Source organism: Lagopus muta, chromosome 3 (assembly GCF_023343835.1).
Source record: "Lagopus muta isolate bLagMut1 chromosome 3, bLagMut1 primary, whole genome shotgun sequence".
NCBI classification, from domain to species: Eukaryota; Metazoa; Chordata; class Aves; order Galliformes; family Phasianidae; genus Lagopus; species Lagopus muta.
In genome coordinates, this window is record NC_064435.1 from 79,030,805 (window position 1) to 79,057,917 (window position 27,113).

A 27,113-nucleotide genomic window follows, 5' to 3' on the forward strand; every position below is an offset into this window, starting at 1 on the left:
GCAGCCCCATGCGCCGGGCCGCGCCGCCGGGGCGCGGGGGCTGTGCCGGCCGGCGGTAGCGCGGCTCAGGCGCCATGCCGGGCCCGCCGGGCTGGCTGGCGCTGCTCTGCCTGGCCGCCGCGGGACGCCCGCAGGTAAGGGCAGCGCGGGGACGGCGGGACGACTCCCAGCGCCCCGCACCCCGAGCCCGCCTCGGCTCTCTGCCGCTGTCTCTCTCTCTCTTGTGGTGGCGGTGGTTTCTTTTTCGCAACTCGCGAGCGCCTTTTGCTTCTTGCAAACGCTGATACTTTCAAACGAAGGCAGGGGATCGGCGGGGAAGGCAGCCCGCTGCTGTTGAGGGGCAGCGTTTGCACGTAGAGCGAAAAAGAAGGCAGGCTCCACCCTGCCGAGCGGATTTACTGCGGGGAGCGTGAGCGCGCTCCTTGGCCCTTGCCGTCGTGAGCCGCGCCGATCGGGCGTGGGCCGTGGCCCAGCTGCTCGCGCGGAGCCCACGGCCCGGGCGGCTGTGCGAGCGCATCGAGCGGCCTCCGCGCCTCCGGGGGAAGGGCGGCAGCGAGCGCTGGGTGCCGGCGGGCAGAGCGCTGTCCGCGACGCTCCCCGAAGCACGGGCTGGCTGCCTGTCGTGTGCGGTCGCCGGCATCGCCCCGCTCTCGCGGAGCCTTTCCTGATGCGGCTGAGCCTCCTCAGCGCCGTGCCGAGGAGCTCATAGAAGGGCTTGGGTTGGACGGGACCCCTGGAGAACATCAGTCTGACCCTCTGCTAAAGCGGCTCCTTCCTGTAGGTCGCACGGGAAAGCGTCCCGGCGGGTTTTCGGTATCACCGGAGAAGGAGACTCGGCAGCCTCTCTGGGCAGCTTGTTCCAGTGCTCTGTCGCCCTCACAGGAATGTAGTTTTTCCTCATGTTTGTGTGCAACTTCCTATGTTCCAGTTCGTGCCCACTGCCTGTCACAGGGCACCAAAAAGAGCCTAACCCCATCCACATGGCGTCTACATTTTAGCTACTTGTAATCATTGATGAGCTCCCCCCTGAGCCTTCTCTTCTCCAGGCTTAACAGTCCCTGGTCTCTCAGCCTTTCCTCGTTAGGGAGGAGCTCTCACTTTACTTTTTCTAATTAAACTGCTTAAAAGTAATTCCTCTTTCTTCAGGTTATCTCGGGCCTTCTAGGCTAGCAGGTTTTTCATCCTTCCTACACTACAGACGGTTTATTTCTCCCATTAATCACTATTTGTCAGCCGTGTGTGCTTCTTTCATGTGAACTTCTACAGTTTCTCTCTCTCATTACTCTTTATTAGGTGCAAGTGTCATTTTAAGTGCCTCTCTCAACTTAGTGCTGTTGTAGTGCTGCGTGAGTCATGGTTGGGCTCCCTGAGAGCAAGGTGCAGCTTCAAGGAAAAGAGATTACGGAGGAAGAAAAAAGCCTCTGTTGTCTGCAGCTTACAATTTAATGTCTGACCACATAGCCCTGAGAGCCTTCCCTCTGGATCTCTGTTCCTAAATATGTTGCCTTGAAACCACACAAGCCTTTTTTTCCCCGCCAAAATATATGTTTCTTTCTGTCCACTCTCACCCCTTAGGCTTCTCTTAAATAGCTGCTTTCCAGGTGTCCTCCATATGTATATGAACAAGCCTGCGTGTTTCAAAAGAGACCTGCCCATCATAGATTTTGCATGGATTCTCCCACCTCTCATCTGTAACCTCTATCTGCCTATTTTCTGCCTGCTCTTCAGAACTGTGATCAGTGCACTGAGGTGAGCAGACTTCAGTGGTCTTTGTACTTTTGTTCCAGTGACACCTTCTTCCTTCTGGAGCTGTTTTGTTTTGGGGCGCTTGTTCTTTTGGAATCTCCTTGTTGCCTGAAACCTGCTACATTCTAACCTTGGGAATTTAGATCTTTGTGCTTTAGATACCTTGAAGTAGGAGCCAGTAGGTCTGTCAATTCAGTGATTTTTAAGAGGATGCAAAACAGGGAACTTATATTTACTTGGGGCAAACATGTGAAGTCTTTTCTCTGCTTTCAGCATGTGCTTAGTTTTGAGTCTGTAAGTGCATGGGGTGCATCTTTCCATGGCCAGTGCTTCAGACAAGTAAGCAAGATAATAAGGGATTCCAGGAAATCTGTAGCATTAAGTTTGCATAGAAAAAAAAAACATACATTGTTGAAGAGCTGGTTGACTTCAGTACCTTGTCTGCAACAGTGACAGAGCTGACAAGTCCAGAAGGTAAATGCAAAGCAGGCCTGGAGAGATGCTGCTCCCAGAAGTCCTCCAGGTTCTCCTTTGGCTGACTGGTCTGAACAGCGGCTTTGTAATCCCCTTACAGGTTGTCATTTCTGATGGAGCCAGTTATGAGAATCCGTGCAGCTGGGCTGAAGTTTGTCTGATGCACTCGTGTTAATACAGAACAGTGGTGGTAGGACAGTAAAATCCACAATGTATTTCCTGTGAGGAATGAGAAACACTTGCAAATGTAAGTTAATGGGTACTCATGGTGCTGCTGAGAAAAGACATCATCGTCATCATTTTCGCCAAAGAGGAAGCAGGAACAGAGAATTCGTGACTTGCTGTAGGTCACACACCGAGCGTGGAGCAGAACTGCTGGGAGCAGAGCTCACCCTTCTTGTCTTGTGCTTCAGCCACAAGATGATCTTTTCCGAGTGATGCATCCTGGGCAGCTGTCAGAGGACACGGCGTTAGGCTTTATGAGACACAGTCTGCATTTACAGTGTGCATTTAGAATGTGCATTTACAAATACGCAGTATTTGCAATACAAATACCCAGCTGCCTGATGTAACATCAACTCTTCTTATTCTCTTGTATAGCAATGGGATTCCTCCACTGCTTCTTAGTCTTTGCTTTACAGGGAACATTTAGAAGTCTTCATAATCTAGAAAAGTTTTGGCCAACATCTGTCTGTTAACTAAAATGCACTCTAAGGTGAGAGGGGAAAAAAATAGATAATAGAAGTGTCCATGCTGTGTTAGATCATGGGTCCTCCCAGTCCGTGTTCCTGCTTTGATTGGGACCAAAGGAATCACTCGATAGAGCAGAACTTCTGTAACAGCTCATCTGAAGCCTTGGGTTTGTTCTGGAGTTAACAGTATAAAAGTTACTGTAGTTTATTTGTCCAAATGCCCTTGCAGGAAAGGCACCTGAGAACTTTTTATTGCTTTAAAGTTTCTGCTGGATTATATGAAAAACATTTTACAGCACCGCGTGTAAGAGGAATAACGCATTGCATATAAAACCAAACCAAAACATGGTTTAAGAAACTGGTGTTGCTTCTCTTTTCATGTTAAGCATCATCTTCCTGATGTAATTTCTACTTTCCCACAGACAGGACCAAAACAAACCTTCACCACATTCCACAAGTCAGTAGAACTCAGAGCCTATCAGCTGTGTGTAGCAATACTAACCCTTGTCGTTTACGGCACAGAAAGTCACAGAAACCTCAGAGCATTCTCCTCTGGCATTTATGCCTTAGCACTGCTCAGAGCAGTCTTTGCATGTGCCTGTCTGTCCCTCTGAATTGAAATGCTGAAAGCCCTGCTGTAGGAGGAACGCATGTAGATGCAGTGAAGGGGTGACACGTGCTGTCCTGCTGCTCCCTGCCCACTTCCCCTCTGTGTGACTGGGGCTCCTGGTGGCATTTGCAGTGACCAAGCCAGCAGGGTTCCCTGTCTGTATTCCAAAGAAATAAATACAGTAATTCTCATAACAGCAGAATCCAGGTTGCCCAGTGAGATGGTAGGTGCTCCATCCCTGGAGACACTCAAGGCCAGGCTGGACAGGACTCTGAGCAATCTGATCTCACTGTAAGTGTCCCTGTTCATTGCAGGGGAGTTGGACTAGACAGCTTGTAAGGGTTCTTCCAACCTAAATGAGTCTGATTAGCTTACAGGAGGTGGGCAGCAGGGAGAAGAGAGAAACTGGGCTGTATGGTTCTTTGAGTCCTCAGCTGCGGCTGTGTTCTTGCAAAGGCTGCCCTTTCCTTTCACTGGAAGCTTGGCATGCCATCCCTTCAGTTGTGGGCTTCTGCTGCAGCTGCTCTGAGGCTGGCTCGTTATTACTGATGGAAAGCACAAAGGCAAACATTTGTGTGTTATAGATGCAATATAAAAATTAAGTTCTGTTTAACCAGGTTGCACTATGGACTTGGGTAGGCCTCTGTCTGTGTAATGCAATAGTCTGCCTGCAAGAACTTGCCCTGTTTTATGACTTAGTCTTTAAACACAGCCCAAAGTTCACACAGATGTGGGATGGAGCAACTTGAAAGCTGCAGGGTGGGCTGCAAGGGTGGCCTTGGCTACATGTCAGGGCTCCAGGGAAGTGTGGGTGTCCTGGTGGGTCACTGCCCATTTGTCACCGTGCCGAGGCATCGTGCCTGTGACGTGGTGTCTTAATGGTGGTGGGCACCGTGCTGGGCTCAGCCCCACTCCACGGGGCTGTGCTAGCTGCTGCTAAGCACTCCAGAACACTCTGGTTTCTGTCCTACGCCTGCACACCTACCTCAGCTGCTCTGCATTTCTCCCTTTAGTTACCTTTCTGTTTGTCTGTGCCGGCTATGAGTTCTCTGGGCGGAGGATTTGGCTTTCTTCTCTGTTTGTACAGCGCTTAGGATGTCATGGCTGCAAACACAGCTGAAGACTCATTAATCACAGCAGGTTAGGACCCTGTCCTCTTCTCACCAAAGTCACATGGAGGCCTGCTGGGAAGGAAGCAGATACATCCTGTAGCCCACAGCCACCATGCCATTCCTAACCCTCACTCTTGTTCCCCACCCCAATGGCAGGGACCAGGAGAGGCTGTGCGTGGTGGGAGAGCCAAGCTGGTTTAATCCACCCTGCAAGAGCCAATTAGCTGGGGAGGGGTAAGAAAAAAAAAAAAAAGTGAGGTCATTCACCCTGACCGCTTTGTGGCTACTCCAAAAGAAAAAGAAGTGTATAGGAGCTGTTCAAGAATGACAAAGAACAACATTTGTGACTGCAGATTGGTGCAGAGTATATTTAGTCAGTGGTCAAAATGGAGGGAAAAGAAAAAGTCTCACATGGAAAAAAAAATACTGTGAAGTTTTGTTAGGCAACCTATTAATCTGGAGTACAGATAGGGAAAAATGTGCCACTAGGTTCGTATGAAGGCTTAAAAATTGCTTATGTAGCACACAGGGGAATCTATTTTGAGCCTGTTATTTTGCTGCACCAAATAGTTTTGCCTTACGAGCATCGTGTTCTCTGTAACTTTTCATTGCTCGGCAGCAAGAACAATGAGATGATTCCATGAATCTGTTCTCACAGGAAGAAAAAAGCTCTCCCCTGCTATAATACTGCATGTAGTGAAGCAGGCTCATCATGGAAATCAGCCAAAGCCCCATCAAGTCGGGGAGGGGTATTCCTGCTGACTTGGCTGAACCCCGGCACAGTTGGTTCCTCATGGTGACACTAAAAGAGTAAATTAACCATTTCTCAGCCCAATCCTGCGTCCCTTCGCAAAAGCAGTGATTCCTTCTCGATGAAGGCAGTGCAGACAGACCCTGGAAATCTCTCGTGGTTATTTCTGCATTGATATTCAACTTCAGTGATGAAGCATGGACAAGTAATCCTCTGAAGCACTCCCTGTAAATGTCTCCAGTGCCTTATAATGATTCTAATTGGAAGTGCCAATGGGTGAAAGGTTACTCACAGCAGTGGCTGACGCTGTGCCTGGAGGGCTGGGACTGTTGAGCTCTCCTTGTAAGCGGTGCTGTTGCACCTGTTTCATTTAGGAGGGAGACCTTGCAACTTTCCTCACAAGCACAGCTATGTAGTAGCTTTGGTTGTGTCCTTACTCTGTTGTTCTTATTCCTGCTTGTTAGGGACTGTTGTGTTGCTACCAAACCTCTCTGTTAAATATTTTGGTTTGGTTGGCTTTTGGGTTTCTGCTCTCTGATTCATCTTTAAAGCTCCCTACCTAGTAGCTGCCAGTCTTTGAGTGACTGTGGCAGCGAGGACCAGCAGGCTGATGCATTCAGGATGCCACGTGTTGGCAGACGCACGTCACAGTACACAGGTCCAAGCCCGGAGCTTGTTGTGTGGAGATGACTTTGCATCTGCTGGGCATGTGATGGCAAGTTTTCAGCCAGCAAAAGAAAGCTGCACGATGGACGTGCTCAGTTGGCTGCATTCAGTCCCACCATCTATCTTCTCAGCCATCTCCCAACTGCTATCCCTGCGGTCTCAGCATGCTGCTGCCAGCATGGTCTGTGTGACACTTCTTTGCATGGTGTACCCACTGCAAGCAGCACTGACTGCTGCTCCTTCCCCTCTGTGGAGCATGACCTGTTGCTCAGATGCTTGCTTTTACCACATGTTAAAACCAAAAGGCAATGGGAATAGTCAGGATTGAGCTTTGACCACTGCTTATCCGCTTTCTGGCTGCAAGTTACATTTTTCTCTTAATCTCTTTATTATCTATTTTATTCTTCATGTTCCTTCTGGCCTCTTTAGGTATTCAGGCTCTAGCAGGGTTTCAAGGACCTATTTTTAAGATTGGAATAATATTTAGTCGGTAGCTGTTGCCATTTCCCGGCTATATTTTACCACGTGATGGTAGTTTTGTGATGTGGTTTACTGGTCACTGGAAAGTTGACATCACCAAAAGCATTTCATTCACAATCTGAAATTTTTGTGTTGAATTACAGACCTGCAAGTGAATAACTGGAATTGTGTGGTGGTGACTTGCGTGCTGTTCTAATTTAATTTTTTGTATCGGCAGTGAAGCCAGTCCCTGCTGAAGGCCAAGGTGCCAAGGCTGCAGGGTCTACTTCAGATTGCCTGAGAAACTGTTGGTCAGAGCTCAGCCCTATTGACAAGGGCAAATAAAGCCCAAGCCAAGGAGCCGTAGAAATATTGTAGCAGTACATTAAGTATGGCTAAGAATCTCAAAAGCAAGTAGTATGGATATGTTCAGGGCCCAGAGTTCAACTAACAAGTGGTGTGCAAGGCCAGAGCCACCTGAGTTTGCTCTCCCATAGGTAGTTTGGGTTGGCAGCACTAAATGGAGAAAGAATGTGCTTTGCTCAGTGAAATGATGGGAGATATCTTGAATGCTCTCCAGAAAAAACCACAGTGAGCACAAAGGTGTCACCTTGAGGTAGATAGGCTTTGGCGTGTCCCTTTACATCTCAGCTTTTCTAAACTAAGATTATCGCTAATGAGCAGTCCCCATTAAGGCCTCAGGTTCTTGTTCAGAAATGACATGGGAAAAAGGCTGTGGAAACCCCCGAGCTTGTTCTTCCAGATTCTTTCTTTTAAAAGAAAGAGGCCCGTGCAACTTTATCTTCTCCGACATGTCCGTCTGAATATTCATCTGAGTGAGAAAGTAATTTTAGCATCCATGACACACAGCTTCTGCTGTCACCCGATTGCTCAACAGCACCGAGAATAAATATTTCCGTAAGCCCGAGGACAGGAATCTGAATGCTTCTGGTTCCCCTTTCAGAAGCACCTGTGTGTGTGTTTTTTCAAGGCCCAAGTAACATGGTTGTGCTTTGCAGCTGACTCATTGAAGTTCTCCGACCCTACGAGCACAAGCACACTCTTGCTTAGCGTTCTTTTCAACAAATGGGAGGAAAAAAGGGCTTGGCACTAAAGTACAGTCCTCCTGCAAACCTTGACAGGAGCACGCATGTTTCTCCAAGGAAGTCAGTGGTGCTACTCATGTGCTTGAAGGTAAGCAGGTGTTGGCATGCTTTACCAAACAGCCTTTGACAATCCACTGAGCCCAGAGGATATATGTTGTTTTTTTTTCTCTGGATTCTTCTCCTGTTGGGTGTTCTTGTCTTATTCTTCTGAGGAAGTGTTTATCACGGCTGAGGAGGGAAAGGACCACCAGTGTTCTTCCAGTTCAGCCCCTGTTCTAGCAGGACCCCCTACTGCAGGCTGCTCAAAACCAATTGAAAGAAGAGCAGCTAACTTTATTCAGGAATTGGTACAAATATGTGTGCTTTGCACACATTTTAAGTGATAAATTAAATGTGCAGAAGATACCTAGGCCATTTTAAAACATTCATTCGCATCTTGCGGTGGTATTTACTGCAAACATTTACCAATAGTGAGACTTAAACGAATAACCAGCTTGGGTTTCCTTTGTTCTGTGTGATTACTTCAGATGAGGTTGGCATCTTTGCTTTCACTGAGGCCCCTTCTTTAAAGAGAAGAGCTCCACGACGTCAAAATCACCATTGCCTGGGCAAGCTTAAGACTTTGGAGACTTGTTTCTCTTTCCTGCTTCGCCACTAATTTCCTGTCACCTTTTGAAGCTAGCTGGCCTCTGGGCCAGAGTTCCTCCTCTGTGAAATGAATTGCACTTCCTTGTCTCAGATGGATGCTGTGGCTGGGAATGTGTTGGTGCTGGTGGAGCATCAGCCCATCATGCTGCTGGCAGCACATGTGCTTAGTATTGGATTCTTGCACCCTCCAGAAAGCTGATGTCCTGTTTGACAGTGCTCTGCAGTCCTCTGGCAGATGATTGGACAAGGAACAACCGAACTTCAATGGGGCCCTGTTAAGAAAAGGCTCCGAGATCACTGGATCTACCCAAAGAAAATGTGAAGGTTCTGTTGTTTCCATTCCCATCTTCTCCATGCTCTTCTTTCAACACTCAGCAGGTCCAGCCAGTCTTTCACCTTTGTGAGCTCAGAAGGGAGTTAACAAACGGACACTGATAGCTTTGTCTTTATTTCATTGAGGTAAATAAAAGAAGGAATAGTGCAGCTTTGTAAATGCATTGCCTTGTCTCAAAAGGGGAAGGACGCTGTCGCAGAGGATAATGCTCATTGACACAGAGCATAGATTTTCGCAGCTGCAGCTGGGAGTATTTTGCAATAATTGCCCTCTTCATGCTACGAAGCAGGAAGGTCCAAAGCAGTTTACAAAAGGTAGTGAGCAATTAGCATATGCTCCTGGCCTCCGCGCAGGGAGGTTGCTTGTTCTTTTCAGGATGAGTGTTGGTTCTCAGAAATTATTCCAAGCCCTTCTGCTGAATGTCCTTCAGCAGATTTGCATATCCTTCCTTAAACGGGACAACTTTGCCCTGGTTTGACACTTCAGTTTTTAGCCTTTTCTTCTAAAGAGGAACTTTCAAACTGGGGCAAACAAGGAAGAAAAGAACGTTCTGTTGATAAAGCAAGTGGCTGGATCCATCCTTGGTCTCACTGCTTTTCTTGGCACTTCAGACTCCTGGGAATAGGAATCGATTGCTCAAGATCTTCTCTCTGCTGCTCAGGGAAGCAGCATAGTGTGAGCCCCATTCTGTCGAGCTTGTTTTTAGCTCCTTGCATTACTGGAGCATTTCAAGAGTGTCTCCAATGATGCTGAGCAGCATCCCCATTCAGCTGCCAGCCTGGCCAGCTTTCTGTTCATAGATCACCTGTTGCTTCACCAGCACTGGTTGTTGTCCTGGTAATTGGGAAGATGAACAAGGTGGCTGTCAGGAATAAAGCAGAATGAAAGCTTTTGAGAGTATGGAAGTGCTTATTTATGTTATGGTAGGTGATGCTTCTGTGTGTGGTGCTGTGCAAACATGAAATGCAATCTTTGTTCCAGAAAATGTATGATCTGATCAAAAAGCAAGATACTGCTAATAAGTGAGAAGAAAGAGGCAAGGAAGCAATAAGACAAAAGAAGTGTCCTTGCAAGATTGAACTCTTAATTTCACATGGGATCATTGTAGTGATAAAAAATGGCTTATTAACATCTTAAAAAAGCTGATCTGAAAAGCTCTGGCTTGAGGTACTTACTCTGTTTCAGGCACAGTTTTGGTAAATGCAAGTCATGCACCAGCTTATGGCTCAAACTCCAAGCCAGGAGGTAGTGTTTTAAAGAAAAAAAGTCATCTTCTTTCATCAGTTTTAAGTCACAAGACCTGTCCCAGCATTAGAAGATCAAGATGCTTGGAGAAAAATAGTTTATATTCAAGATATTACAGTTGATGCGATTAGAAAAGGAAGAAAGAGGAGAGGAAAAGACACGGAGGAAACCAGGGGAGAACAATAAGTAGTGGAATAGAAGCAATTATCAGCAGGCACAGTACTTTTATGCACTATTAGACAGCCAAATCTCTTGCTGAGCAGCAGCAGAAGTCCTGGTGCAGCTTTCTCCAAGTAAAAAATTGAGTAAATGAGATTTTAATAGCGGCATTCAACCATAATGAGCAATTTCTTGCTATGTGCTGGTTTGGAGTCATTTAACCAATTGGAGGATCACCAGCTGGATGTGAGGTGTTGAAGTTGCATGGAGCACCAGTGCCAGGAGACTCCCAAAGCAAGGGCCTCACGTGTAGCACTTCCACCTGGTTTGTTTGGGTTGGGTTGTGTTGGATTTTTTGTATTTGGAAAGAAGGCTGTTGGCTTAGTTTGTATCGCCTTGGTGGTGGCTGCCTCAGTTAAATGAGGTCACCTCTACAGAGCACCTTGGGAGCCATAAAAAGCTGCAGAATTAAGGTCTGGCATTTTGTGGGACTAGCCAGGAGTGTTGTGTGTTCTGGTGGGAAGCCGGGAACTTCTTGAACTTCTTCTTTTCAAAGGGTGTAAATAATTCACCGTATTTGTTTGCCACATGCCATATTTCAAAACTGTCAGTGACCCAGGTCTTGATCTGGGGTTGTATACGTGGAAGGGACCATAGAATTATGTCAACACCTTTTTTTGTTTGTTTGTTACAATTGTCTTGAAGTCATAGGTTCAAAATAATCGAGTATTGTAAAAAAAAAAAAAAAAAAAAAGGTTAAATAGCATGCCAGAAGTTTGTGACAATTGCAGGATTGTGGTATGATTGATTTATCACCTGGCTGTATTCCATGTTGTTGTCTACAAAGAACGTTTGAAGTCATAAATGTTTAATGCTTTACTGCTCGGCTACAAAATGCTACACTGGAGACATTTTTTGCTTCTCTCTCTCAGCACTGTGATGAGATAGGTGTGAAGCTTTCCGGGTATATTGGGTCTCATGCCCTCTCTGTCTTTTCTCCTCTCCAGTTGTCACTACAAAGCACTCTGCCATGTGACAGTGAACAACACTATGAATACTCTGGACGGTGCTGCAAGAAATGTGAGCCAGGTATGTGAGTGCTGGGCTGTACTGCCTCACTAATTGAAAAGCTCCTTAGAAACAGCTCTGGAGGTCAGTAAGGCGACTTGCTCTCGTGAGCTTCACAGATGTCTCAGTGCCACTCTGATTCCTCACCTGAGTGAGGAAATGAGTGGAGCAGGAGGAAGAAATGGTTGTCCCCAGTAGCACAGCAGTGTTAGCCTATCTCATTTTCCCTCAGAGTGCTCAGAGAAATGCTGTGCAGCTTGCAAATTATCTGCTTTTCCTTCTCTCCTTCACAGGAAAGTATATGTCTGCTAAATGCACTGAGACTTCTGACAGTGTGTGCCAGCCATGTGGCCCCAATGAGTATATGGATGTCTGGAACGAAGAAGACAAATGCTTGCTACATAAAATATGTGACCAAGGTGAGCTGTTCATACTGGAGAACTTTTTAATCCAAATTAGTGAAGCATGAGATGGGCAAGTGGATCTAGGGAATATCCTCCTTTTGGGTGCGTGGCAATGAGTGCTCAGCTTGCACAAAAGAACCTGGTGGATGGGGAAGTCCCCAGATACCAGAGGGTTTTGCTTCCATGCACTGCTGAACACTGCAAATATGGTCTTCATGATGCTGAAAAGATTATCTTCAGTCAGGCCATTCACTCCCTGTGAGTTGGATCTTAATGTCCTTCTGCCCAGCATATTTTGCACTCACTTCTGCCCTTGTCTCACTCTTGCAAAAGCTCTGTTTATTTTCTACAGGAGCTACAAGGAAAAGTATTGCTCAGGAGCCCAATCAGTGAGGCTGATCAATGGCCTCCTACGCTTCTTGAAAGATTCCTCTAACATGAGTGGTTTCACCTCTGGCATTCGAGCAAAGCAAATAGGTAGAACAGGATGTAAACTCAAGGCTTGTTATCAGAGAGATATTTACTGCCATCTGCTTTCTCTTCTAGGGAAGGCTTTGAAAGAGGTGAACCCAGGAAACAGCACGTTCCAGCGGCAGTGTGCCTGTACCACAGGTTACCACTGGAACGAGGACTGCGACTGCTGTCAGCGAAACACCGTTTGTGCTCCGGGGCTTGGAATTGTGCATCCTGGTGAGATACAGAGAGGGGACATACAAATGAAACATCCAATCTCTGGCCTACACTGTGTGGGCTGTGACATTAAAGAGTAGCTACTGTAGACTCTCAGAGCATTACTACTGTGTGTAACTCTCCAGGACTATTTGCATTTGAAAGGCTTCTGCCTTTGTAGTTAAAGTAAAATCTTGAATCAAGTGAGGTTTGCCAGCTTTTACATGGGCATGGCAATAACAGCAAGGTCTTCAGTGCGTTTCTAGTGTTTGCTGAGGTGCCTGACTGTGGATCATTAATTTATGCATTGCCTCCAGCTTCAAAGAAGTGATCCACTGGTGGTTGTTGCTGCGGTCAGATTTGAAATCAGTTTTTGTCAAATGGCTTTGTTTTGCCATTCTATGATGTTATGAGTTAAAAGCAATAAACACCTCTAAGGTAGCGCAAGCGTTCCTTGCTTTAGATGACATGCAATGCAAAAATTTATTACAGACATACAATTTAGTCCCACATCGGACAGAAAGCAAAATGCAGGTATTTTGTGGGTGGAAAATGGAGATGGTTAAGTTCAGGGTTGTAATGGACAATGGGAACAGCTATATCACTGAAAATTCAGCACACAATAGAGCAATAGAGGACGAAATGCTGCATGGGCTTGGAGCAGAGTGGTGGTGTTTTTCCTGCAATCTAGCAAACCGTGATACAGAACTTTGTTCACTGTGGCTTCACAGAAGTGACAACATCAGTTAACGTCACTGCCTGTGTTGTAGCATTGACAAGAGGAAGTTAATGGAAGTGGACTCGTATGAGAGCAGTGTATTATTTTGCAATAACTGGAAATGGTGCCTGATCATTTTTTATTCTGATCGTGCAGGGGAATGTGCTCCTCTCACCTGAGCACTTTTTTCTGCCTACGTGTGACTGTCACTGTTGCTTTATTATAATTTTAGATCCCTCTATCTTCAGGGAAGCTTTTGGGGTGGGAGTGGAGTGGGAGGATGGGGGAACATAGTCACCTTCCCCTCACTTGGAAAGAGCTCACAGAAACTCAGTGGTGATGTTTTTCTTTCTCTGCTACACACAGTGCAACAAGATAAGGACACAGACTGTATGCCATGTCCCAGAGGCTACTTCTCAGAGGTTGCTTCATCCACTGATGAGTGTAAATCCTGGACCAAGTAAGTTACTTTGCCTTCCAAAAAGCCTATTACAGCCACAAGGCAGTGAGAAGCTTGAGCAAACACACTTTTCAGTGGAGTGTCTCTGCTTCTCTGTGGCATTTATAGAGCATGTCAGTTGGCTGGAGAGAGATAAGGGCTTTCTCATGTTGGATCTCAAGTCTTTCTGGGGTGGGAGAAAGACAGCTAGGACAGTAACTGCTGAGTTGACATAGATGAAGATAAAGAAGGTGTCTGAGCTTCAGGATGGAGAAATGCAAGAGTACTTTACAGCAGAAAGTATTACTCTGCAGAAATGTAGGAGCCACAATGAGCTCTGTCTTTGGGATTCTAGCTTCTTTGTCTTTCCTTTTTAGCTGTTCAGCTCTGGGATTGGCAGAAATAGTCCCTGGGACTGATAAATCGGATGCAGTTTGTACAGAGCAGAAGATGGCTGAGCAACCAGAATATGGTATGTGTCCTCATAGGGCTTATCTATTAGAAAGTACAGGGAGGAGAAATATATGTTCACTAGGGTTTTTGGCTAGCTTAACTCCTTTCCCACTGTGGATGAGTCAATGGGAATCAGCTGTAGACCAAGACAGAGCTCTTGTGAAATCTTACCTTTAAAGCCTAGCAGCTCTAGGGCCCATGCCCAGTGCTAAGCAGTGCTTCTCACTTCTCTCTGAAGCTGCATGGTGAGCAGTGTTGCTATTATACATCCATCATTTTTCCATCACATTTACTGCTCTTTCATTTGTCAGCCTGCCGGTTTCTGCACACGTTAACAGAAAGGCCATTGACTTCTTGTGTCTCCTGCCTAATGTTCCCTTCTTGCCAGTTGCCCTCTTCTCTATCCTGTGAAGCATGCGGTGATTCTTAGACGAGGACAAAATTTTGCTGTCTGAATTCTGTAGCTTCCACAAGTTATGCATCCCTCTCATCTTGAGACAGAGTAAGCACAGCCCATAGGCTGCTGGTGGATTGCAAGAAAACTTTCAGAGGAGTGTGGCTGAGTCATACCTCCCTCAGACCCTAAGTAGTGAGATGGCTCTGTACCATGTACCTTTAATGAGACTGGTTGTCACACAACTCCATAAGTGCTAGAGTGTGGTCCTTATTATAGAAACTGAAAATCAGTTAGGAAGAACAAAACTGCTCTCCTGTGGAAAAGCAAATGACAGGAGCAAGGATTGTCATACTGCTGAGAACAGCAACATGTTGATGGTATGATCTTTCTTAAACCTTACAGGAACAAACAAGATCTTGTATGTGTTGATTGTCATCTTGTTTTTTGTGGCACTAATTGGCATTGTCATCTTCATCGTATACTACAAGAATAAGGGGAAGAAGCTGACAGGTACATGATAGCTAATGTTATGTGTGAATGTGACAGCTACGTGTCTATTTGTGCACTCTGTTTTCACAGGTACCCACCAAGATATGAAACTCAGGAACTTTTTTTGAATTCCTGTCCATATGGATGTCTTGACTAGCACAAAGCTGGGCCTGAAAATCTTTCCTATAGGCAGGAGTATGTTACACCTATGCATAATGCACCTTGCTCAGCATCTTCCTGCAGCCAGCTGTGCCAGGGAGATGAGTGCCTTGAGACTGGGTGTAGCCACGACATGTATGATGGAGGGGTGGGGGAGGGTGGTGTATCAGCATGGTAACTTTGCACTGCCTGGCACAGAAGAGGAAAGCAGGGGGAGAGTAACATAAATAGTAAATATATATATATAATCTAGTGAAGATACACTGGATAACATTGGATTTTTGAGTATATTGTGAATAGGACAGAAAAATTTCCTGCAGTTACTCGAATCTGTGTTAAGATGTGGGTCTTCACAGTTAAGAGCATAGTCTTAGTGTTCTTTTCATTTTTTATTTTCTTCCCCTAAACGTGGAAAGCATTTCCTGCCGTATTTTTCTCTCGATCTCCTTTCCTAAGCCCCAGAAATCTATGAAATGTTTTGGGAGCAGTGGAAGGGAAGGCAGCAACCCTTGTAAGGTATTTTTCAGCCCATGTTTTAGAAATATGCTGCCTCTACCACACTAAACATGGGTTGTGCTAAATCTGGAATTCCTGGGATGGGCTGAAGGAAATGGTGACTCTCCTTGCAAAGCAAATACTTATGATGCACAGCAGGTTAGGGGAGAGTGCTCTTTACTTAACATTCCTATTGACCTGGTGCTCTGCAGTGACAGTCCTTCATTGCCTTTGCACAGTAGATCCTTCTAATTAGAGTACCAGAGACTTGCAGGCTCAAGAAGAAACTCTTCCTGAGTCTGCCTTTGGGGACTGATTATAAACGTGCAGACCTGACATCAGAGGTACAGCGTCATTGCTGGGAAGTGACAGGGGCTAAGTGACTTATCTATCTTCGGATATACAAAAACCAGTGCAAGCTTAAAGCAAAACTTAAGCCCTGCACAATCTCCTGAAAGCATAAATAGCAAGGAGAATTGCTGTCTCTATAAAACAGCTTTAAAGCATTATTCGACTTGAAGATTTTCCATGGGAGATACTTCGATAAACTGTGTTTCCTAATTAAGTACATCCCTGTTACGTGGAATGCTATACTTGAGACTGCCATCCCGTGGTTTCAGTGGCTTACCCTCTTCTCTCCAGTCTCCTCACTCCTGTCTGGGAATGGTCTTTGTGCCATCCATGTGACTTCTCTTGAAATAGACTGCACTGTTCTAAGTGGGTCGGTATCGGGTCAGTCATAGTGTGGTGACATATGACAAGGAAAGAAACCCCATTTGATGTGGAACACAGTTTAACGTGATCTATCTTAGGAGCTTGGAAACATTTGTTCCACAGAAATACATCCCTGTTCCAGTTAGAATGAATCCTCAGACAGCCTGATGCTGGGACACTTGAACAGTAAAAACAGTCTTGCTGGTTTTCATTTACTATAATATTATGGGTCGTGAATGACTGTGGGTGTTTAGGTCTGTGGCTAGTTTCAGTGCCTGCTCTGTGTTACAGCTACTCTTTCGTTTTCCCTACAGCAGATCTACAGAATTGGGCTAACGAGGTGTGCAGCCAAATGAAAGGAACAAAGGTAAAGTCAGGGGCACTAAGATTTTCCCTCTGTTTTATGGTTTCCTCAAAACATTCCTGACACCCCTCCTTACTTTAGACTTCATATTAGTGTTTGGCTAGAAAACAAATTTGGAGTTTCTCAAAAGCCACTTACAGCTTTGGCTTTTTTGGTCTGTTTTTCTGTAAATGTGAGGCTTATGAAATCAAGATTCTCAAATGGCTTCTGAACCTGCTCTCTGGTTTCAGCCAGCTTTAACAGTGGTAACAGTCTCTGTGATGATTAAATATTCGTTAGAAGGGAAAGTTGAACGTGAGCCCGTGCTACTGAACACCTGAGACTCTCACCTAAGAGAGAGCCGTTCTGAATTCTAGGGCTGGGAAAAACTAAACATGAGTTGCATGCTTTTACATACCAGAGTCCTCATGGGAGAGAGACCTGGATTTGGTGCGACACCAGGAATGCTGAACACTCAAGGAACTAAGAACAGAGCCATCAGCTAAAGGAAATGGCCACAAGCCCCTTTAATTCTGTCAGTCACTGAAAAACCTCGTGTGTGAAGAGCGTATGACCTTCCAAAGGGTTTTGCTCTGAAACAGCCTCAGATGCCCTTGCTTGAAACTCTTGGTTGGGAGCAAAGATTCGCATGCGTGTGCACTGTGTGATTGACATCGGGGACACGGACTGAGGTCCCCTAGCTCCCACGTGCATGCTCTTCCATTGCCCCACCTGCCAGTCTAAGAGCTCTGTCTAGCTTAGATGTGGTAACACTCAAGTCCTGTTGCTACAAAAAAGAAAACAAACCCAGCAGCTTTTTGAGCAGGCAGTTCCTCTTTTGTCTCATAAATGTTCTTGCAATGTCCTGCACTGGCAGCTGCTCAGATCCTCCGGGACAGAAGAGTGAATCAACAGCAATTAGTGGCTGGCAGCATTTACTTTGTGTCCTCCACTGTGGAGGAAGGGAACAGATGCTAGAAATGAAAGGTAGCGGTTCCCAAATACCCATCATTATGCATGACTGGCAGGAACTGAAGGGAACCCTTGAAGTATTTCCCAAATCTTTATTTTTTATGGAGCTTCAACCAAAAATATAACTTAACTGTAAAACTATTGGCAAAATGATGTCACAGGCATTTGCAATTGTTGTCTTAAAGTATTCCAGGTTAAAGCAACCTTGTCTGCTTGACTTCTATTTTTCTAGCACGTCTCTGAATCAATCCAATATTTGAATCAGTTATTACTACTATTACTATTTTATGGTTACTAATAAAGATTTTGCTCACAGTGAGGTCTTCACAGATCAACAGCCCTTCACAGATGTAGATTATTCAGAGGAGTTACAAACCTTTTAAGCAGTCAGGTAGGTCTAACCAGTGTCCACAAGAAACAGCAGAATCCAGCAGCCCTTCTAGGTTTATTAACTCTCAGGTGCTCTGTTGACTGGTTGGACTTGATGATCTTGAAGGTCTTTTTCAACTGAGATGATTCTGTGATGCTTGAGAGCTGGCCAACTGTATTATCTGAGATTATGTTTTATGGAATCCAGCAATGCCACTCAATGCCATCAGCTCCACACTGAGGAAGCATAAAGGCACGCCTACTTCTTCTTCGTTCAGAAAACAACCTTCAACCAGTTCCTTTATTAAATACAGTTTTATTTCAACTTTCTTTCAGGAGCCATCCAGAGATGCCTACGTTACTGTAAACATAACGAACACCACCGTCCCGCGGCTCTCCGAAGACATGCGTCTCCTGGGCCCTGCTGGCTCCCCTGCCCCCGGCAGCTCGCCCTGTGCTCAGTCCACGTGCAGGCATGGCAGCCCAGGCACGGCACCCTGCAGGGCTGGGGGAACCTTCCAGGAGATCTCCGTGGGGACTGAGACCGATGATGACCATTTCTCCCCCGTTCCCACGGAAGATGAATATATGGATAAAGATCTCAATACCGCCGATTATTTACCTTTACTGAGTCAGCCTGACAGTAAAACTTTGTCACTGTTTTCAGAACCGGTGGAGATAGGGGAGAACGATAGCTTAAATCAGTGCTTTTCAGGGATCGGGAGCACAGAGGATGTGTCCATCCCTCGGGGCTCTGACCCTTCCTCTGGTGCAGATGGTGTACATGCCACCATGGACAAATACCTCCAGAGGTCTTGCCAGCATTCCCATGGTTGCCCAAAGGAAATTGACAGCAAAGACACAGATCGTCTCGCAATGAACCGTGACTCAGAGAAGATCTGTGTGAGGTGTGGCATTTCATACAAGGAGACTCCCAGAAAGGGGAGCAGACCCTGCTGTGCTGCAGTTGTTGGTGCCTCCACCTCCCCAGAAACTGGATGCTACGCACAGTGCACCTGTGGCTTGAATTTTCTCTCTGCTGGTCAGAGCCCTCTAGCAAATGACCATGGTATGGAAGATGTGTCTTCTGATGGTACCAACACAAAGTACCAGAACACAAACAGAAGCACTTCAGGGACAAACAGCAGCACTTCAGACCTCCCTCCAGCATCCGGTAAGTCCATGGGGATTGGCCTGTACACAGTTGTGTAGGGTTAACTTCAGTGCTAATTTGGTGTTGTTCAGAAGGTCTGATGTGGGAGAAGGGAAAAATGAAATGGTGCTTTTTCACTTAGTTGCCCTGAAGCTAATCTGAAAGACAGAAGTGAAATAGGATGGCCATTTGGTTTACAGTGAATTTCACATGTAGCATGAGCACTATGAGGGATCTCTGTAGGGGACTAAGAAAGAGGAGAGAATAGTGACCAAAGGGCTGAAGTGAGAAGAGATGCACAACTCTGAAGGGCATATTTTCATTCTGCAGCCTGCATGTGCATTTTTGCCCTTGCCATTAGGTTGCAGTCCAGTTACAGTCACGTGGTGGTCCATGGAACTGGCTGCAGCTGTAACCTGCTGGTCATGGTTGGGTCTGAGAGACAATGATCAATATTTTGCTTTTAGCTCTTTCTCTTTGTTTTAAATTGCTAATGTATGCAATTTATATTTATACATATATAATATATAAACAAAAGTAGGTGAATTTTGTGATTCACTTAAAAATAATTTCATATAGACATTTATTCCTCTAAATATTAGCGCTCTGTCTCTAAACAACTTTGAAACACCAATGTCTCCAGTTTTCTAATTGGCTCCTAAGTTACTAGTTCAGGGAATATAGCAAAATAGTTGAAATGAAAACAGGGATAAAAACCACCAAAGAAGGCAAGTTATGAGCCTTTTCTGGACGAAACTTACGTCTCTTTTCTTCATTATTAAAAGCCTGCAATCTTTTTGTCGTATCTTATTAGCCATTCAAGTTGATAATCTCCTGAAGACGGATGCTCTGTTTTTATTTGCCTGTGCACTGCCAAGCATAACAGGACCTTAGTTTTGTCTGGGACATCTGAGTGTTACTGTAATACACACAGCGATCATCAGCAGTTGCCCTTCTTTAAAACCACATCATGCCTTAACATTTCTTATGCAGGCATTCTTGTCAATCTGCCAAAGACCAAAAGCGACACTTTGAAGACCCGCAAGTGAAATTTTGAAGGCCCTTCCCTTCTAAACATACAGTGCTGTGCAGGAATCTCGTAATGTGCAGTGATCTTTCTAAGAGCAGACACTCTTTCTACTGCTTCAGTTTCCTGAAATCTTTAAGCAGTTTCACTGCTTGATGTGTACAAAAGTCAGAAGTAGCAAAGAAAGATGGATTTTATTTCTGTGGAAGGTGACTCTGAGGTACTACTGAAAGTCAAGTCATATCTGGCACTGCAGAAGTACTGCTTTTCTTTCTGAATCGCTCGAGAAGAGGAAGAGAAAATAGTAAGGAACAAGAGGGCAAGCAGGTTTAAGTGCTTGCGAATGCTATCTTCACTCTGCACCATAATTCTTTATAATGATTTTCACTGTGTCAGTACCTTTGGCTGTGTACTTGCTATCGCGCTATCTGGTGAAACCTGAGCATACATGGAGAGTTCCTGGTTCACCCCAACCTTGGCATAACTGCCTGGAGGTGCTGGCTGAGTCGCAGGCAGTAAGAGTGTGGGTTTAGTCAGGATGGAGCTGATGTGCCTTCTGGAGTGGCCTTGTCTGCCTGTAGCGTGGTGGGTGCCCTGGTGTGGCACTCTCCAGCTCATTCTGGGGCTGCTGGTGGAGCTGTGGTGGTGTAAAGCATTTTGCTGGGCCTTGTGAAATGCCCAGGTGCAATAAATATGCATACGTAACAAAGCTTCTTCAGGCAGCTACTTTGGATGCAGCTGTGCTAAGGCAGAACTGTATGAAAGTGGGTGGATGAAAAAATGGGAAGAAAAATGATGTGGGTAATTCCATGGACTTTTGGTTTTAGTTTCTTAGTACTCAGAATGACAAGGGAAATTGCAACATCTGCCCCTGATGTGAAATAACCCTAGAAGAACCAAAGCAAACCTCTGGACAGGTGTCATTCAGGCTTCATGGATAGTAATTGATAGGAGCCTTCAAGCACCTTTCAGATCTCCCTCAGCCTGGAAGCAGTCAGAATGTGGAGCATTGGATCTTGGCCATCTCAGACCTTGTGCAGGACTTCAGCATCAGGCATGAGTGGTGGAGGACTTCAGTGACTCATGGCTAGGGATGGCTTTGCAGAGCCTTCACATTCACAGCCCACACCATCCCAGCTCAGCTACAAGAAGCAACATCAGATGGCTCTGAGGAAATTAATCACTTGCATTGTTCCAGTTCCTAGCAGATAATTACCACAAAAATATATCTGTTTTTGTAACTAACATCATCAAGAGATCGAAAGGCTGAAGTGTTGCAGGCAGCAATGCCTTCATTTATCCTCTGAAGGAGTCCTTTATGTTATCTGATTGGAAGCACGTTTCTTAGTGCAACCCAGGAAGTTCTTGTGTCCGTTTGCTCTTCTTAATCTCGTACTGAGCTCAGGTGAACTTTTACAATGCCTTTTTTGAGTGAAAGGCAGTCCATGCAAAGGCAAACAGGTATTGCTGTAGCCCCATGGTGCCTGACACAGTTGTGTTGATGGCAAGCAACCTGAACACAGGGGAAGCACCTAGGAGGGAAAAATCCCTGTGGAAAGCACTCAATTGACACCTTGTGTTCATCAGCAATACTTGGAAAGAAAGCAAAGAGCCAGTGGTGTGATGGTTTACCTGAAATAAATAGGATTGCTTGAGGGGAGCTGTTAGAAAGATGCTCCAGTACTGCCTACGCTTGGTTGGGTATCGCATGAGGTCTTCACTCAGCTCTAGTGAAATCCAGTGGTGTATAAACAGCACCTGGGGATGTAAGCAGCACTCTCGGCTGCTGGAGAAACAGCACTTCTCTGGGCTGGGCCGTGCTCAGTGCCTCTCATGTCTAGAAAAGCATTAAGAAAATGACAAAATATCCCAAGAGATGCATGGTCAATCTGCAAGTTGTGATTAAGTGAAGCTCAGTGGGAAAAAAGCATTTATAAGGAGTGGTGTTCATAGGCTTTGAGAGTTCCTCTTTGGTTTGGTCGGTTTTATTTCATTCTGGGGACGTTTGTTAGTTTGTCATTTAAAGTTTGTTCTTGGATATTTTCTTTCTGTTCTGAGAGAAGTTTGTTAATTCCACAGCCTGGTCCTGCTGTCACTTGAGTCAGTGACCCAGTCCTTGAATTACAGAAAGATTGAATAAATACTGAAAATTCTCTGACTACAGGGAGACTTGCTGAAACCATAACACTGTTGGGTTGCTGTGTATAGATTGTCTGTTCCCTGTAGCGGGCTGTATCCCAATAAGTCCATGTGGGCACAGGGGGAGTGCTGGGATGTGCCTGTGTGGGAACGCAGACAATGCAAGGTAATCTTACAAGCTCCATTCCGTGTGACTGCAATGGCCTGACATTAAATCTTTCAGCATTTATTGATTAAACCTGCTATTTTGTCTACACGCTAGGAGTGATTACGTACCAAGGGGGGAAAACAAGATACTAATAGCTGTTTCCTCACTAACTGGAGCAGTCTGCGAGTAGCTCATGTGTCCAGAGGCAGTGGGAGGATGAGATTATCACACTTTCTCGCTTGTGGCAGTGCAGCATGTAGGAACAGCTTTCCCAGATGCCACAGACAGCCCCCCTGAAGCAACAGGCTTCATCCTGAGGAGGCACAAGTGGAAATTGTGAGAAAGCCCCGTGGAAGGCATTGATTATGAGAGCATCCCTATGTCACGGGGAAAAAATCATGGAACAAAAGCAAAGCTATCGCAGCAGATTGAACTCACAGTGCTAAACATCCTCCTCATGAGAGAAAATATTAATCATGCCTGTCTTCTTTTCTCCCCCCTCCTTCCCCAGGAAATGTGACTGGAAATAGTAACTCCACGTTTATTTCCAGTGGACAAGTAATGAATTTCAAGGGAGACATCATCGTCGTCTACCTTAGCCAGAACTCCCAGGAGGGAGCTGTGGCCTCGGGAGCAGCCGAGGAGAACGTCAGCAGCCCAGTGCAGGAGGAGAACGCCAGCCGCTGCGAGACCTTCGCCGGCAATGCTCAGCACTACAAGGAGAAGTGCGCTGAGCTGCATGCCAACATCCCAGTGGGCAGCGGCGGGACGCGGCACCACACAGCCCCAGTGCCAAGCCTGGCCCGGCACAGTGAGGCCTCACCGCCCGTGCAAGAGGAGGGCAGGCTGGGGCACAGCTCGGAGAAGGTGTTGAACTGATGTGAGACACCATCCCACGAGGGGTCGTCCCCAGATCCTGGTTGCTGGGACAGATTTGTTTCTTCCGAGAGCGCTGCTGGCCCCGGGGTCCTCCAGGAGACTTGGGATTGGGAGGCCAGGCCCTGCGGGCCGCCTGTCTCCTCAACGGGGTGGCAAGTTCTCCATGACTTTCCCAAACAGCAGCGAGGGACAGCTGAGGGAAACTCAGGCTGGGGGACTTGGCGAGAGGGAGGACGTGGATCACCAGTAGTCGTCCCCTCCTGGAGAGGGGCAGCATGCTGGAAGGGGCTCCAGACCAAGGTATTTTTTTTTTTACTGGGTGGGAATTGTAATAGCTCTGTAGGTGATCCCTCTCACTGGGACTTCAGTCATCCTCGATACCTCCCATGAGAGAAGGAAGCAATGGCCACCTCTGCTGCTGAGCTTGGTGCCCACCTGGCAGGGCAGGGATGGAGTAGGTTGCTTCAGCCCTTCTCATCAAAATGTAGCAGGAGCTCCAGTCCTAAACCAGCACAACAGTCAAGATCCTTGCCTGCCCCTTGCTAACTTGTGGGTGTGAGTTGGTATAGCACTGCCTTGGGTTACAGTAACAGGCAAATTAGCACTGATATGCCTTGAAAGTGCATCAGATTAATCCTGAACAAGAAGCATTTTTATAGTTTTGAACCCTGATTCACTGCCACCTTACTGCATCTCCTCAGAGGAACACAAGCCCCTGCAGCTGAAGATGAACGGCTAGCAGGTGAAGGAAGGATCTAGGACAGCTAGCTGCAGACATTTCCCAAGTGACAGGAGAGGGAGGGAGTGCCTGAAGATGGAGTTTGCTGAGGGTCAGGCACATGTTCCTTCATCTGCCACAACAAATTTGTCATTCCCGTTGATCTTTTCATTTATAAGCAGCGCTTCATTTAGGCAGCGTGAAGCGATTTCCAGAGCTCAGCCTGTCTGAGCTGAAATCACTGTAACCACTGTCACACTTAGAGCTGTAGGACCAAGGGATTGGATTCAAAGAATAATAGCGATTGTTAGTAGAGTCTCAGCTACTCAGGTGGCTTTGGTTCAGATCCTGTATCCTTCAGCCTCCTCCACCAGCCACTGTGGAAAGGTGAAGGGAAAAGAGCCTCAGGGAACCCCCAAGAAGAAATCATGGTATTTTTTACATTTCCTGACTAGGGGTAATTTTCTGATGTTTTCCTTATGCACAAGAGTTGCAGGAGCAACTTCAGTCTGAACGTATAGGAAGATCAGTGCTTGTTTCCTGCCAGAGTGAAGGGATCTCTGAAATGTATTCTCATCTGCTCTGACAAAAAAGATCTCAGCAGGGAGGGCTCCTCTCTAGAAAGTTATTAAAGCTGTTTGCAGTAGCACTGCTCTGAGGGTGAAGAGAACCCATGAAGCTAACAGGGTGACCACTGTGTCATGATGAACTTCTCATCCACAGAACAAAAGGATGGCCTCAGCCTCCCTCATCTCTCAGGAGAATAATTCTGCATTATTTATATAGCTGGGGTGGAAAGCTCAGCCCAGTTGTGCGAGACTCTCTTGGGTTGCTGGGGGAAGGGGTGTGTGACCAATCCGAATCCCTTTCACCTTTGTGTGGCCTTCAGGAAAGCAGGCCATCTGACCTGAGGCTCAGCCAGGCAGGAAGGCTGTGCCATTCAGTGATGGCCAGTGCTACCTCTTCCTCTTTGAAGGAGGTGTGCAACTGGGGCTGTCTTATCTGTGGTACTGATTTGTCTCTCCTGCTGGATCCTGTACCCACCTCACTGTAGCCTCTTCAGGCCTGCGTCTGTATCCTCCAGGCACTGGTGCAGTGGGGACAAGGAAGCAGAATTGCACATCAGGTTCATGCCAGCTTGTGCAGATCCTTTCCTGCTTCAGTTTTGTAGACGTATTTTTACAGAAAGCATTCTTCTAGGGCACCATTCGGCCAGTTCAATTAAAGGACAGGAGGGACTGAATTAGTGCGCTCAGCTCTGGGTGGACCAGCTGCACACAGGTCTGTCTCCTTCTCCATCCTGTGGTCTCTAGGCACCACCAGGGAGCAGGCTCAAAATCTTGGTGTCAGAGAAGACAATGGGAAGTTTACTGTGCTGTTGTCGTCAGTGAGGGATTTTTCCCTCGCTGAATTATAGGATTCTGCTGAGTGGGTTTTGAAAATGGGATCAGCAGCAGGCATGAAGAAGAGGGTCATTGGGATCTCAGCACTTTGGCCACTCCCGTATGGGAAACACACCGAAAGGTCCAATTCTTGGTCTTCCTCCAAAGCCTGTGTAAAAGTGAAGAAGCCATATCACAGTCATCAGTGTGCTGCATGCTCCCCAGGTCTCTGCCTGGCTGCTTAGATATGGACCCCAAAAGGGACTTCTGTACCTTCGTGACTTCACATGTTGTCAGCTTGGAGCAAAGGCTGGTGTTTAACATGACTTTGTACAACAGGGCCTTGTGCATTGGGCACTAACTTGGAGGCTTCTGGCTGCTATTGTAATACACATAACTAATGGTAATAAAAATCTTAAGGCCTATTTGAGAATGAGTGAAGATTTGAATTAACGGAGAGAATCAAATATGTTATTATTTGCCCACACTCGTTTTTACAAAAATAAATCATTAATACAAAAACATTCCTGGATAGGCTTTTGTAACCTTCTTTATATGTGGAATTGTTTTAACAAAATTCTGTATTACCATCGGAAAATGAGGAGCAGGCTTGTGCTCAAATGCACCAGAGCAGCTGTTCATAACCCCATGAAAATCAGTATGGGGTTAAAGATCAATATGCACAAGAACTGCTGTTAATCTCAGTGCCTTGCTGCACGTTCAGACGCAGATGAGAAATTGCTCTGCAAGGGGACTGCACACGTGGCACTTCTACCTGCCCATTCCCTTCCTCCAGGTTTCTTACCATAGCAGTGGTACCTCAGCAACTGCACCGCTGTGTCTGTTACAAGAGGAAACCCTGCTGAAGGCTGCCTTTGTGCTCCTCAGGTATTTTAGTAGAACTGTAGTTTTAGCCATTCAAATTAGCCTTAAAAACCATCCACAGTGTTGGAGAATTCCTTTCTGTCAGCACGTGCCAGCGAACACGGTAAGCTGCTGCAAATTCTTTGTGTGGAAAAGATATTTCTGGAGCATGTAATACATGTGTTCTTAATAGACACTTAATTATAGCCACTGTAAAATGGAAGTGTATTTGACCACATTGCCTGAGGTTTTTGTGAGGAAGGCTGAACTGCTCTGAGCTTTACAAGTTGGTTTTCTCAGCCTCCTTCTGAATGGCTGTCACCCTTTTGAGTAGCCCAGGGATACTTTTGGTCCACTGGGGATCTTTCCCCCTGACCTGAAAGGCACACACTCCCCACAGCCTGCTCAGGGCAGCACTTTGCAGCACTCTCACTTGCAAATGTGGGCATGGGAGAGCTCTGCCAGCAGAATTTGGTCTCATGGGGGATTCTCACCCACCGCCACCCCAGGATGCTGAATATCTGCCACGTGCATTCATGCATCTCTTGGAAAATCAGACTGCTTGTGACCATAGTGGCCACCTGAATGCTCAGCACCAACAGCAATAAGCTTCATTTCAGAGTGAAAGATTGTCATGGGATGTTTTTCTCCTCTCTTCCTTTGTGCTGTCTTACTTTCTAGAATGAAGAGTGAGTTGTTTCTATACAATAAATTATTTCTCCCAGAGCCCTGCCATATGAGTTTACTCTGCCTCCGTGCTGCAGTGTCAATCACCTTGTTGAGTGGGAAGATTGGAGAAAGGGAGGTGCATTTGCACAGCTCCTTATAATTCCAGTCTATCCAAACCATTTACACAGTAAAAAATGTTTCTTTACATCAGCAAAATGCTGTGAGGGACAAATCAAAGAGCAGCATTTCCCCCTCGAGCCAAGAGGAGGAACTGCTGCTGTTCAGATGGTATTGCTAATTGCATGTGGCGTCCCTTCTAGAGGAGATAATGCAGGAGAAAATCCTTTTTTCTTTTTTTCCTGTTCTTGGAGGTTTTTTCATACATTATTTCCTTTCCAGCTCCGCTGTATATGGGGTGATTTACTTAAGCTGAGTAAATGTTA

General features: G+C 46.1%; 1 protein-coding gene across 2 annotated transcripts; it reads left to right on the forward strand.

Moving 5' to 3' along the window:
* Window positions 1-26,629, forward strand: TNFRSF11A (TNF receptor superfamily member 11a). Of its 2 annotated transcripts, none has more exons than XM_048939785.1 (10): window positions 1-134; window positions 11,010-11,091; window positions 11,364-11,489; window positions 12,021-12,164; window positions 13,228-13,321; window positions 13,678-13,772; window positions 14,553-14,660; window positions 16,325-16,374; window positions 18,028-18,865; window positions 22,670-26,629. In XM_048939785.1, the coding sequence occupies exons 1-10, from the start codon at window positions 75-77 to the stop codon at window positions 23,035-23,037; spliced, it is 1,965 nt and encodes a 654-aa protein (XP_048795742.1). In that variant the 5' UTR covers window positions 1-74; the 3' UTR covers window positions 23,038-26,629. The 2 variants fall into 2 exon arrangements, with proteins under 2 accessions (XP_048795742.1, XP_048795741.1); XM_048939784.1 differs by having other exon boundaries at window positions 16,322-16,374; window positions 22,670-26,628.
* Window positions 26,630-27,113: the final 484 nt, after the last annotated feature.

Coding starts and splice junctions, on each gene's coding strand:
- TNFRSF11A (XM_048939784.1), top strand. CDS start 75: ATGCCGGGCCCGCCGGGCTGGCTGGCGCTGCTCTGCCTGGCCGCCGCG. Junction 13,322..13,677: donor GAGTGTAAATCCTGGACCAA/GTAAGTTACTTT, acceptor TTTCCTTTTTAG/CTGTTCAGCTCTGGGATTGG. Junction 18,866..22,669: donor AGACCTCCCTCCAGCATCCG/GTAAGTCCATGG, acceptor CTCCTTCCCCAG/GAAATGTGACTGGAAATAGT.